Source organism: Carassius carassius, chromosome 3 (assembly GCF_963082965.1).
Source record: "Carassius carassius chromosome 3, fCarCar2.1, whole genome shotgun sequence".
NCBI lineage: Eukaryota > Metazoa > Chordata > Actinopteri > Cypriniformes > Cyprinidae > Carassius > Carassius carassius.
The window spans coordinates 4,342,150-4,356,583 of record NC_081757.1 but is presented as its reverse complement, the minus strand read 5'-3'; the positions used below and the strand labels follow the sequence as shown (position 1 = coordinate 4,356,583).

The following is a 14,434-nucleotide window of genomic DNA, read 5'->3' as shown; positions in this document are numbered from 1 at the left end:
AAACATAATAATGCACTACAAAAGGCCTGCTTTTTTTTTGTTGGATATTGGTAATATTAGTTCCTCTTTTATTTGTTCACCTGGAGCTTTAATGAAGGGAACACACATTCATGAGGGAAGAGGAAGAGCATGTGTGCGGAGTAAACAAGAGCTACTATTAATGTCGCTTGTTTAAGAGTTACTTAAAATCTGTTTAAATTCTACACATTATACACACAAACACTGGCCCGTTTGCTTATCATCTTACTCATGCCTGAGGGATACTGCGACGCTGCTACCGAGAGTTACACAAGCTCTCAATATTTGTTAATTCTCTCACCTGTAATTAACTAATGAATGACTCTTCCTTTTGCTTGTTGCATCTTTCATCACTCTTTGGTTTGGCAGAGCGAAAACCAGTAATATGCTTCCATATGGCACCGAAACCGAAAACCACACGCAGATCTGGAAACTTCATGATAATGCTGACCAGCAAAGGGTTCATCTGGGTTAACATGACAGTGCCAGCATTTGTGTGTTTTTGTGTGTGTGCAGTGATAACAGAAAACACATGTGTGAAAGGAGCTTAAAAAGATAGTGTGTTTGTGTAGGAGACACTTGTGCATTTCTTGTGGAAAACCTAAATAAACTATTTTAAAGGTTGCTGTATCAAGCTGTGTGTGAAGGTGACAAACTGTTGAGTCTTCTCAGTTTGATCAAGATCACTCAGTCTTTAGGAAGACAATTGGTTCAGAATAATAAATACACTTTCTCATCATTATTGCCACTAGCAGCATGATCACAGCAAATGTCTTTTTTTAAACATATTGTCTTATGTAATATATAATTATATATTTATGATGTATGAGTAGTTCACCCAAAAATAAAAATGTGATGAACATGTGCTTACCCCATTCACTGTAGAGGATCTGTTGGTGAATAAGTGATGTAAAGCTAAATTTCTCCAAATCTCTTCTGTTAAAGAAACACATCTACTGTACATCTCGGATGGCTTTAGGGTGAGTACATGTTCAGCAAATATTAGATTTTTGGGTGAACCATTCCCTTAATATTTACATTATGTTTATGTGTAATTGCTTACAATTTGAACCTCATGTGTGTTTCTGCAACAGAACTGCATAGCATTGTCTATTTAGTGACTGTCTGTACAGCTGACATGCTCTTGTAAAGCTATAAAGACTAATACTGTAAAATTGATGTTGTTGCATCTGCTGTGACCCATTGAATAAACTTTGTGTTTTTGATTAATGTAAGACTTGCAAATAATAATCAAAATACATATGGAATTACTGGTTTGAATAGATGTTAGCTCTGTTTATGTTTTTGTGAATGGTAAATAGTTTTTCATGAAGTTACTAGTATTCCCTTTGGTGAGCGTTGCGTAATATTGGTAGAACAAAATGTTCTCAAGAGTTGAGCCACCATCTCACCATCAACACCGGGAACTAAAACATTTTGCGATTTGTGTCAAATTGTAAGAGTTGTCTACATACAGAACGCATAATGAAGTAACTTAAAACCACAACAGCTGCTTGAACTTACACACTTAAGCTTGTTTGAGTTAGCATGCATTTATATATCTTTAGTATCTAAAAGTGTTTCACAACCAAAACTGTAACTTAGATGTCACCTTGAAATTCTTTAGAGTTTATGTGCGAATACTTGTGTTTGCTGAGGGAAAAGGCATAGGGGGAGACTTGAGACAGACAGGGACACTTGGCTTTGAGTGGCTCTCATACACACAGCTGTTTCTCTACTCTGCTGCATTCTGCTTATCTTTCAGAGCACCAGGAGAAAGAAAGATCTAGACTGAACTTTGGCCTTAAAAAGAGCAATTAGCCCTTATTTTAAAGCCCTTATGTGCTCACATGCACACAAATCTCAGTTTAATTGCACTTTTGTTGAAGCCATTGTTCGTATTACTGGCTGTCACACCTGTTTTAAACAGTTAGGAGTTAAAAAAAAAAAAGGTTGCAATGAGTGTATCCAGAGTCAAAACGATACTTTTATTTGCATAGCATAATATATTCAAGTTCATGCAGTCATAATAAATAATAAATTTCACTTGACTAAAACCAGTTCATTTAGATTTTTAGATCAAATGTACATTTTTCGGATTTTACGTTTATTTATTTACAGACAGCTGCAATTTGTGCTGCGTATACGCTTCAAAACAGCACTTATGTAACAGTGCCTGTTCCCCTCAAATCCCCCGATCTCCCCCCATCCCGTCCCTCTGCTGGTGTAAGGTAACACGCATACCGCCAGCACGGCTCTGCTGTCCTCCTCCTCCTCCTCCAAAATGCTGAGTGAGTATGATGACGGCAGACTTAAGCTCAAAGGGAGCCACAACATTGGATCAAATGTGGTTTATGGTTCCAAACGAATCAAGATTAGAATTTTTTTTTTACTAATAACATATGATTAGATCTGTTTGTGGCCTCTAGCTGATTTTAAGGTCATTTTGTTGTTTTGGTTTGTGCCGTACACTGATGCAGTGACCTTGCCAGTCTTCACCGCATTGTTATTTGTGACCTACTTTTCTAATGTTTGTGTGTGTGCTGAACAGTTATCAGTGTGTCAGTATCCATACGGCCTGTTTGTCTATATCTAGACACCTGAAAGCAGATAGGTAATGTTTATTAAGCAAGAAAGGACCTTACAGCACCAATAAACATAGACAATAACAGGCATGATAGTGTGTAATATATTTATATGTGTTAGTGAATAAAATTACAGCATTTATATATATATATGTGTGTGTGTGTGTACATACAGTCGTGGTCAAAAGTTTTGAGAATTACATAAATATTAGTTTTCAAAAAATTTGCTGCTAAACTGCTTTTAGATCTTTGTTTCAGTTGTTTCTGTGATGTACTGAAATATAATTACAAGCACTTCATACGTTTCAAAGGCTTTTATCGACAATTACATGACATTTATGCAAAGAGTCAGTATTTGCAGTGTTGGCCCTTCTTTTTCAGGACCTCTGCAATTCGACTGGGCATGCTCTCAATCAACTTCTGGGCCAAATCCTGACTGATAGCAACCCATTCTTTCATAATAACTTCTTGGAGTTTGTGAGAATTAGTGGGTTTTTGTTTGTCCACCCGCCTCTTGAGGATTGACCACAAGTTCTCAATGGGATTAAGATCTGGGGAGTTTCCAGGCCATGGACCCAAAATTTCAACTTTCTGGTCCATGAGCCACTTAGTTATCACTTTTGCCTTATGGCAAGGTGCTCCATCGTGCTGGAAAATGCATTTTTCTTCACCAAACTGTTGTTGGATTGTTGGAAGAAGTTGCTGTTGGAGGGTGTTTTGGTACCATTCTTTATTCGTGGCTGTGTTTTTGGGCAGAATTGTGAGTGAGCCCACTCCCTTGGATGAGAAGCAACCCCACACATGAATGGTGTCAGGATGCTTTACTGTTGGCATGACACAGGACTGATGGTAGCGCTCACCTTTTCTTCTCCGGACAAGCCTTTTTCCAGATGCCCCAAACAACCGGAAAGGGGCTTCATCGGAGAATATGACTTTGCCCCAGTCCTCAGCAGTCCATTCACTATACTTTCTGCAGAAGATCAATCTGTCCCTGATGTTTTTTTTTTGGAGAGAAGTGGCTTCTTTGCTGCCCTTCTTGACACCAGGCCATCTTCCAAAAGTCTTGGCCTCACTGTGCGTGCAGATGCGCTCACACCTGCCTGCTGCCATTCCTGAGCAAGCTCTGCACTGGTGGCACTCCGATCCCGCAGCTGAATCCTCTTTAGGAGACGATCCTGGGGCTTGCTGGACTTTCTTGGACGCCCTGAAGCCTTCTTTACAAGAATTGAACCTCTTTCCTTGAAGTTCTTGATGATCCTATAAATTGTTGATCTTAGTAGCCACAATATCCTTGCCTGTGAAGCCATTTTTATTCAACGCAATGATGGCTGCATGCGTTTCTTTGCAGGTCACCATGGTTAACAATGGAAGAACAATGATTTCAAGCATCACCCTCCTTTTAACATGTCAAGTCTGCCATTCTAACCCAATCAGCCTGACATAATGATCTCCAGCCTTGTGCTCGTCAACATTCTCACCTGAGTTAACAAGACGATTACTGAAATGATCTCAGCAGGTCTTTTAATGACAGCACTGAAATGCAGTGGAAAGGTTTTTTGGGGATTAAGTTCATTTTCATGGCAAAGAAGGACTATGCAATTCATCTGATCACTCTTCATAACATTCTGGAGTATATGCAAATTGCTATTATAAAAACTTAAGCAGCAATTTTTCCAATTTCCAATATTTATGTAATTCTCAAAACTTTTGGCCACGACTGTACAGTATCATTCAAAATTTGGGGTCATAGTTAATGAAGATTGGACCTTAAAATAAATTTTGACCAAAAATGCCTACAAACTTTTGAATGGTTATTTGTGTATGTGTGTGTGCATGTGGGTATGTGAGAAATACTGTCATAGCAGGAAAGATAGACCAGAACAGGAGGATAGTTAATCTGATCAAATTTAATGGCCGTATTTAATCTGATCTAGAGCTAAGGTAGATGACCATCATGCAAAATCGGAGGGAAACCAAGGGCAGTGCAATTAGATTAAAATGAAGTAAGAATATTTGCCTTTTCTCTCTATGTGTAAGAGCAAGGGTGAGTGTGTGTGAGTTTTACAGGTGCACTGAATATTTAGCTACTGTAAGCTTTGTTGGTCTGTTTGACCATTGTTACGTATTTATAAAATAATTTACTTTATTAAAAAAAAATGTCCATCCCAAATTCTCGAATGGAAAAAGCGGTGTTTTCAAAGCACCACAGTCACATTGTCTTTATAATTCTTACAAGCTCAGCATACAAATGACTTATAGTTTTCTCTGCGTATTAAGCTGAATTAACTTGAAGCATTTTAACATTTAAGACACATTAAACGTAAAAGCTATTTTTGGTCTTTCCATAAACACATGCTGACACAACTGTGTTTGTTCTCATGAAAGCTTTAGTAAAATGTTGATTTATGTATGAGCCTGCTGTTATGTTTTTTGAAAACATCACGCTACAGTTTAGCCAGGCCCTCGTAATTGTAGATGTTCTGTGAAATGCTGCTCTCATGAGATCAGCAGCCAGTTGCTGCACAGAATGATGCGTGCATTCCCACCTATTCTGGCGCAGGATGCACAGTTGCTCGAAGTAGCTGTTAAAATGTTGATCGTGTTCAGATATGATTTATTTATCACAATATCAAAGAGAGGGATTTGATCAAGACAGAATGTTGTGTTGAGGGGTGGATGTTTATTATGGTCTTATGTCAAAAAAGCCATGCATTTAAGAAGAGACCCAAGACATATCTAGTAATATCTATATAGTCATTAAAAAGTCAAGTGTGGCTTTGTCTATGACTCATCTAATGCAGACTACCACCCTCCCTTAAGTTCACACAAGCATCCAAAATCACACACATACAGTGGGGCAAACTACCTTTGAAATGAAGCTGCTCATTCTTAAGTTTAAGTGAAAGAGCGGAAAAAATAATACACGCAATTTCGTGACCACAACAGAAAGATTCTGGAAAGGGCAATGGATATGTTGGTCAGCAAAGGAGGGTCTCCCTTCTTCCGCGTGCTTGGTGTGTTTTTTGTGCATATGGTTGTAATTCTCTCATTTGTGTTGGAAACATTGTGATTCTCAGATTCACAGCAAGAGACTGGGTACAATGATGTACACATACTCAAGAGCATTTTCTAACATGCTCTTATTTGCTAGGACACTAACAATCTGACTATGTTTAGTTTCATAAACACATAAATATGAATTATATAATATTGGTATTTTACATAGTACAACAATGAGAAGTTCATCTTGCTCCATTATTTCCAGATAATAGTGGGGTGTTGATACAGTTGATACTATTATCCTAACTACTGGGAAGCAGGATTTATGCAAATACTAGAGCGTAATTATTTCGGCAAGCAGTTTTGGGGGGCAAGCTGTGGCAGATTAGGAAAAGCCTTTGAATTTGAAACAGACTTAAAGAACGAGTTTCTGCAGAATTATGAGCATCTTGTGTGTTTTCACAGAACTGTTGGTTGTAGTAATTTGCCAGCTCTTGTACTAATAGAGAGTGAGAGAAAGAGAGCCTTTATTAACAGTGAACACCTCGTCAATCTGTCGACTGATTTGCACGCTGTAACATTTTGTTATTACACATTTTGTTATTAACCACGTGCTTCATGCCTTACCTTTCAGAGAACAAACAAAGGAATTGTTAAAAGCACATGTGGGTGAATGTATCCTGCAGAGAGGAGAAAGGAATTGAAAATGCATGCTTTCTCGGTAGGAAAAAACAAGAAGTAACCTGTAACAGCAATAAGGGTGAGGAAACAATTGAAAGTAGCAATAGTAGATTTATTGAAGCACACAAGTGTACAGTGGTAACAGCAGGGACAAACGGAGCATAGAGAGATAATGTCACAGGTGTCCAGGAAGTGGCGATGAGGTGAGGCAGCAGGAGAGCATGACGCAGGAACTGAGATGAGCGATCCGATGTGAGTGAAGTGGATGGGGTTCCAGAGGTGTGAAGATCCAGCGAGGAGATGAAACAGGAATGAGAAACCAGGCATAAAACAGGGAGCTTCAAACAATGATCCGACAAACACAAGATGAAAGACAGGGCAATAAGTAGGAAGCAGGTAACGAGTGGCAACTGTGGCTGATGAACAATTAACGGAGACGCCCACATGAAACGATCAGTGTTGACGAGAGAGACACAAAACTCCACCCACATAGTGATTAGCAGAGACAACGGTTTTACCAACCATGACATAACCAAGCTAATGGCTGCAGTGTCAAGGTTTTTCTGAAGAAAATAAATTGTACTGAAGAAAATTTGGCACTGCCAACCACATTGTTCTCATAATGCTGCAACCCATGATTATGCATCTGTATCTTTTTTGAAAACTAAAGGCTTGTATGATACTTGATAGAATGTTTCCTTAATCTTAAATCTTTATGAGTGTACATCACAATAGAGAGGCCCTGTCTCTGACTTGCCTTCGGCATCATATGAACTATGCAAGCTGTTTTAAATATTTCCAGGTGCTTTATGCAAAATGCTAAGGGCCCCATAAGGGTGGAGTTTAGGGGCGGAATGGTTCTGTGATGCATTTCTCTGGCTGTTTGCAGATTTGGAACGACTGTGTGGCAAGCTTGTTGGTGTGGCCAAGATGCAGTACAAGTCTGTAGGACACAAATTGTAATTTTTTTTACTCAGTGGGAGACATTGCACATACTGCAATATTGACTGTTGGCTGCTGACCATTAGTGCATCTCCTATGAGTATCAAGTGTTCATTTGAAGTTTATTACTTAGGGCCTATTGAGTTGAGTCTTTATCAGTGACCTTTGTCCTCCTTGTTTGCACTTTGTGTAAATGTGAAGCTCTCTGCTTACTCAGACATTTTTAAGATTAAGCGTATTGGCCTATATTTGTTAAATTGTGTTTTGATCACATTCACATTATCATTGGTGTTACATGATGCATAACATGAATTACAAAAAGATTGTTAGTTACTTGTAGATTATTTAAACATTATGTATTTTTATTTAAATATCTTTATTAAGATGTGCTTACTTTTATTTTATAAGATGGGTTGCTAAATTAACCTTAAGGTTTGTAAGGTAAATTTGGTAAATAGTTAATAAGGTTATACTGACATGTTTTTTTTCTTTCTCTCTGTAGGTAAAGTACTCTGTGACAGTGCGAATGGGGGAGATTATGGTGTACCATCCCCTGGTCCCGCCTTCAAGGAGGTCTGGCAAGTAAAAGTTTGGCCTAAAGGTCTGGGCCAAGCCAAGAACCTTGTTGGCATCTACCGACTTTGTCTGACTGAAAAGACAGTCAACTTTGTCAAGCTGAACTCTGATGCAGCGGCTGTTGTGCTCCAGCTTATGAATGTGAGGCGTTGTGGTCATTCTGAAAACTTCTTCTTTGTGGAGGTGGGTCGCTCTGCAGTAACTGGCCCTGGAGAGTTCTGGATGCAAGTGGAAGATTCTGTGGTAGCACAGAATATGCATGAAACTCTGTTGGAAGCCATGAAGGCCCTGAGTGAGGAGTTTCGCCAGCGTAGCAAGTCTCAGTCAGCTGCCGCTGGAGCAGGAGGTGGTACCACTGCATCAAATCCTATTAGTGTTCCCTCTCGACGACATCACGCCAATCCTCCACCCAGTCAGGTTGGATTCACAAGACGCCCACGGACCGAACCACCAGGGATTACTGGAGGCTGTAATAGCACTTCTCCAACCTCTCGCCACAGCTTTCCCCGAACACGAACGTCCAGTGATGGTGGCAAAGTTGATGATGGAGGTAGTGCAGCTGCTGGAGGGATTGCATCATGCTCAAGTCCCACGACTAATGGGTCATGTTCCAATACCCCAATACTGAGATCAAAATCTGTTCGTGCTCCAACCCCAGTCAATTCACAGCATGCGCTAATGAGATCCACCTCAACCCCTGCCCCTACATCTGCACCAAGCCTGCCTTCTGGCTCAGTACATGGATCTGAGTTTTGTGCAGTAGAAACCGGGACAAGCAGCAGTGGTGTGGATGGTAATGGTAACATGTACAGTCAAATACCTCTCCGACAGACCTCTGTCTGTGGTTCTCTTAGTGACTACGGTTCCTCAGATGAATACGGCTCCAGCCCTGGAGAGCACTCTCTGCTAACCCCAACAAAGCAGGCAAGGCCTGCCGGCAGCTCAGGCGGGCATTCTATTGGGGATGAAGCATCCAACTACATCCTAATGAGTCAAAGAGGAGCATCCAAACCTCAGCCAGGCCAAAATGCATTACCACAAACCAGGAGAGTTCTGAGGCGCTCCTCTAGCAGAGAATGTGAAGCTGAGCGTAGGTTAATGAGTAAGCGGGCTTCCCTGCCACCCATGTCCTTGGAGAGACTTGCACCACACCGTCGAGCTGGGGAGGAAGCTGTTGAAGAGGACGACTATGCAATTATGACTCACACATCCAGCCGAGAATCCTTTGGACCAAGTCAGGATTCTGGAGCGTCAGCAAGCACAACAGGATACTTGGAGGTAGCTGCAGAGCTTAAAAGTGATGCTGGTAGTGGTGAAACGGGTGTCCCTGATGTCATCAGAGGAGCTAATGGAGCAGTGGATAATGGCTACATGTCCATGTTGCCAGGAGTTACATCTCCCCCAGTATCCCTTTCTCATTCCCTCTCAGTAGCAGTTTTAGATCCAGACTCAAAGTCTGCTGATGACTACATGGCCATGACCCCCAATAATAGCATTTCACCCCCACGGCAGATCCGTCCACCACCTTCTGGCACAGATGGCTACATGATGATGTCTCCCAACAGTAGCTGTTCACCAGACCAACGAGGGGTCCCTACTGCCTGGGTTGGCAGCAGCAGTGCTGACAGCCGAACTGGCAGCGACTACATGAATATGTCACCTATCAGCGCCCGCTCTGCCAATAGTACTCCACCACCAGCTGAGCCCCACACTCAATCCGACCAGCATTCTCAGCAGCCTCCACCTAAGATGGTATATTCTTACTATTCTCTACCCCGCTCCTACAAACACAATAGTTCAACACGCTTTGAGGAAGGGCCAGGAAGAGGGAAGCATTTGGTTAATGGGGGTCGAGGTCTGGGTGGAGGTAGGGGGCTAGGTAATAGCAATTCCAAGCATCAGGAACCCCCTGTTGGTCGACACCTGTCCCTTTCATCATCTTCCTACTCCTCCAGTTCTGCTAGCAGCGAGAGCCTAGGTGAAGGTGAAGAAAAAGCCGTCCAAGTGGCAGGAGGAGCAGCAGCAAATACTCCTGCAAAAGATGCTGAGAAAGGACCCTTGCAGCAAAGGCAAGGCTCTGGAAGGGTTAAGCAAGGACATCCTGGTCAGAGGGTCAGGCCCCTTAGTCTGTTTGTGGATGTCTCTAAAGCCAACACTTTACCCAGAGTCCGTGAAACACCCCTTCCTCCTGAGCCTAAAAGCCCTGGGGAGTATGTCAGTATTGAGTTCAAGGGTGAGAGTAATCTGAAGGCAAGAGGTAATGGACCCAGAGGATTTCGGCATGATGCTTCTCTTCCACCCAGTACCCACCGCAACTTACCCAGGCCTACCTCTTGTGTTGCTGGGTTCTCACCTTTCTCGCAAAGCTCCTGCACCTCCATCCCTCCATCAACTGCCTCCGAGTATGTCAATATGGAGCTAGGAGTTTCCCCATCCCCCTCGCCTTTGTCCCTCACGTCACTTGGATTTCCCCCATTCCCCACTCCTCCTGTCACGCCAGCAGCAGCCCCTAAAGCTTATGATGAGCATAGATCTGCTGTTCTAAATGATGATGATGCAGAGAGTGAGATGGGACATAGAAAAACCATGCAGGTATCAGAGCCACTGCCAGGAGACTCACCCACAGCATGTGGTGACTACACAAAGATGGCCTTTAGCCTGAACTCAGGCAGCACCTTAAGTTCTACATCATCAAAAGCCTCTTTGCCAGACCAGACGGAGTCAGTAGTTCCAGCCCTTGGTTTGGGACTAGGACTAGACTTTCCACTTGCCAAAGTCCCAAACCCAGATCATGGGGCTAAAGTAATTCGAGCGGATCCTCAAGGTCGTCGACGCCACTGCTCTGAAACGTTCCAAGCTCCTTCCTCACTTCTTACTTGCTCTGCAACATCATCTTCTTCTGCATTCCCTGATCACACCCAAGTGGCCCGTCGGCTTGGTTTTGAGGGTACGCTTTGGGGGAACAGTGGCTCAGCGGACGTCTCATCTCAGTACATCAATCCTGGACTACCCAGTCTATCTGTTTCACAGACATCCTCCATGGAACAGGGCCTCAATTACATAGACTTGGACCTGGCTAACAAGGAAAGCTCCCACACTGCCACAGATGGGCAAGCAGTTGTCCACACACCTGTCGCTCGTATCTTTTCCTCTGTGCTGGGCGGAGGAGCAGCAGGGGGTTCTGTAGGAACTGGAGGTTCAGGCGGTAGTGCTTCAAACCTCAACATGTATGCTAGCATTGACTTCTACAAATCAGAGGAGCTGCGGACACACCAAGGTAGCAGCAGCAGCAGCAAAGAAGGTACAGGTAAGATCAGTTTGAATCTCAAAATGAGTTTAGTCTAAAAAGTATGAAATCCTGAATCTCACGTACAGTCTAATGTTTAATCATATCTTCAGCAAACTGAACAGTTGTCATACAACGAGTGCATAAGTTTGCATACTCCTTTTACCTCCTAAGTTTATAAATCACTTGCAGAAGAAATAGCTATATTGTTTTTTAGTTATTTTCTTCAGAATATTTCACAGGGTATTTCCCACAAGTAAATAATAACAAATAAAATAATAACATTTACTCTGTCTTCCTTTTTTAAAGTTCACACCACTTTGGTTTTAAGTATACTTTTCAACAAACATACAGACATTGATCAATGCAAAAGTTGAACTGATAAGATCTAGGCTATACCTTGAATGCAGTGTAAGTTACTGTGGAAAAGGGCATCTACCAAATGCATAACATATAAATGTACACACCACAATAGAAACCAAGGGATTTAAATTTAAAATGATTTCTGCAAAATCAGTTATTATTTTGTCTTGTGGAACATTAATATAAATTATGTGAAATGGCTCGAACACTAAATCAATTAATAATATTTTTTTATAATCCCTCTTTATTTTTAATAAATGAAAAACATCTTGCAGATTCTGCCAGGAGCATGCAAACTTATATGCACAACTGTAATACAGTGCCCTTTACTATTATTGCCACCTTTGGTAAATATGAGCAAAGGTGGCTGTAAAAATAATTATGCATTTTTTATCCTTTTGATCTTTAATTAAAAAAAACCAACACAAAATTCTAAATTTTCATTTAAGTAAAACAATTGAAAGTGGGGAGAAAATCTCATTGTTAAAAAATTTTTTTCTTCATGTTGGCCACAATTATTGGCACCCAATTATTGCAACATCCTTTTCCCAATTTAACAGCTCTGAGTTGTCTCCTATAATGCCTGAAGAGTTTGGAGAACACCTGATAAGAGATCATTCCTTCATGCAGAATCTCTCTAGAACCTTCAGATTCACAGCTCCATGGTGGTGCTTCTTCTCTTCAGTTCCCCTCACTCATTTTCTATAGGGTTCAAGTCAGAGAACTGGGACGGTCATGGCAGAAGCTTAATTTTTTTGCTCAGTGACCCATTTTTGTGTTGATTTAAATATTAATTTTGGATCATTGTCCTGATTGAAGATCCAACATCAGCCCACTATAAGATTTCTAATGGAGGCAGTCAGGTTTAGATTTTTCTCTATTGGTACAGTATCGGATTGAATACATTATGCCATGTATCTGAATATGACATGTCGTCCAGGACCTCTGACAGTAAAACAGGCCCACAACATTAAAGATCCAGCATTATATTTAACCCTGGAAATGGGGTACTTTTTGTCCCTGTTTGTACTAAACCCATCTGGTGGGTTTGCTGCTCAAAAGCACTTTTTTTGTTGCATCTGACCATAGAAGCCAGTGCCATTTAAAGTTCCTGTCGTGTCTAACAGCTGAATATGCTGGAGTTTGTTTTTAGATGAGCAAGGATAATTTTTCTTTAAACCCACCCGAACAACATGTGGTGATGTAGGGGCTCTTTGATTATTTGTTTTTTTAGGCTTTCTGACCCCAAGACTCAGCTAATCTTTGCAATTCTCCTGCTGTAATCATTGGAGAGTCTTTGGCCACTCAATCTCTCCTCCTCACTGTACATTACACCGATATAGATATGTCCTCTTCCAGGTAGATTTGTAAAATCTTTAGTTGATTTGAACTTCTTAATTATTACCCTGATGGTGGAAATGTGGATTTTCAATGCGTTAGCTCTTTTCTTACAGACATTTTCTATTTTGTGAAGCTCAACAATCTTGTTCTGCACATCAGAACTATATTCTTTGGTTTTACTTCTTTTGATGGATGATAAAGGGATATTTGGCCTTTGTGTTCCTCATATTTATAATCCTCTGATTTTGAAATTTCATGCTCCTAGTCACCCTGGTGTGCTAAATTTTTTTTATATACCAGTGGTAATATACTTCAGAGATATTTAACTCAAAATAATTTCTAGGGGTGCCAATATTTGTGGCCAACATTGATTAGTTGATAAACAATTATTTCATCATGAGATTTTCTCCTCACTTTCAATTGTTAACGTATCAAAATTTAATGATATGTTAGAGTTTTGTTAATTTTTTGAATGAAAGATCTAAAGGATAAACAATGCAGATGTATTTTCACAGCCATTTTTGCTCATATTTACCAAGGATGCCAATAATAGTGGAGGGCACTGTATATCTGTCTGATTTCCTGTGTGGCTGTATTTACACTGTTTTTATCTCAGCTTTAATTCCACTTTAGTCAATAACAGGTTGTTATGATACACTGGAAACAGAGTACAGCCTGTTCCATAACAAAACTTTATGAGGCCATGGTTCACTTTTGTTCTTTATTCATATCCACCTGGTGCCTCTAAATACAGGAGTCACCTGTCTGCCAGGCATTACAATGTGAACAATACTGATCAGAGAGCCATGGAAAGTTCTCTTTCGCAAATCTCATAACCATTGGTTTTGTCTGCCGCCTCTGTCATTCCCTGGGCTCCAAAATTTGATTTACCATTTTAAATGTATTTTAAAAATTTCCAGTGTTTATCTTTGAGCTGAAACATTAAAGTGTCCTCGATAGTTATGTATATAGAAGGCTTACAATGACAGGGTATATGGCTAAATACAGTATTTTAATTCTGTTTGAGTTACTGTCTATTTGAGTTCCCTCTGTGTGCATAAAATGCATGTATGGGTTTGTGGCTAGATTGGGGTTTGCCATTCAGTGACGGGATGTTTGAATAAATTGTCTTTTTTTACAAATAGTGACAGAGCAGGCTGACCGCATATGCCTGAAGCTCCGTGTTCAGTTTATGTTATGCAAGAAAACAGTGACTGTTGTGGAATAAGAGAAAGCTTGCAATGATTGTTTGCAAAAATCTGATAATCGCTCTTTTATTTTCTTGCTAAAACAGCCCGGATTTGGTGCCTGATCTTAAATCAAATGATTAGATTATCACAGAATGTAAAGTTGGATTGAAAGTTAGAGAATGAAGAGAGAAAGATACTGGCTTATCTTTGCAGCAGTGAGTGAGTCTTTTGCAGTTAGTGGACAGCATGGCATCTGGCTGTGAATGTTGAGAAGGGGCCAACACTGCGCTGGTCCAACGTGGTCACAACCGCAACCCCCCCCGCCTTTTCTGCATGTAATAAATGATCCTTTTGTTCGTGGCTTTCCTCCCTGGCTGCCGTGTATGTGTGTGTTTGTGCCCTTGCGTGTGTGTTTCAGCTCCAGTAGGCTTGAACTCATCGCTCCCTTGCTC

The 14,434-nt window shown here is 41.0% G+C and overlaps 1 protein-coding gene across 2 annotated transcripts in view; it reads left to right on the top strand.

Moving 5' to 3' along the window:
• Positions 1-14,434, top strand: part of si:ch73-335l21.1 (insulin receptor substrate 1-B) — a 41,946-nt gene that overhangs the window by 6,018 nt on the left and 21,494 nt on the right. Inside the window, exon 2 of one of the 2 annotated variants that reach the window (XM_059525505.1) lies at positions 7,729-11,103. In XM_059525505.1, coding sequence (XP_059381488.1) covers positions 7,729-11,103 — 3,375 coding nt within the window. Of the gene's footprint in view, positions 1-7,728; positions 11,110-14,434 lie in introns of both variants that reach the window. The other variant, XM_059525496.1, reaches the window with a different exon arrangement.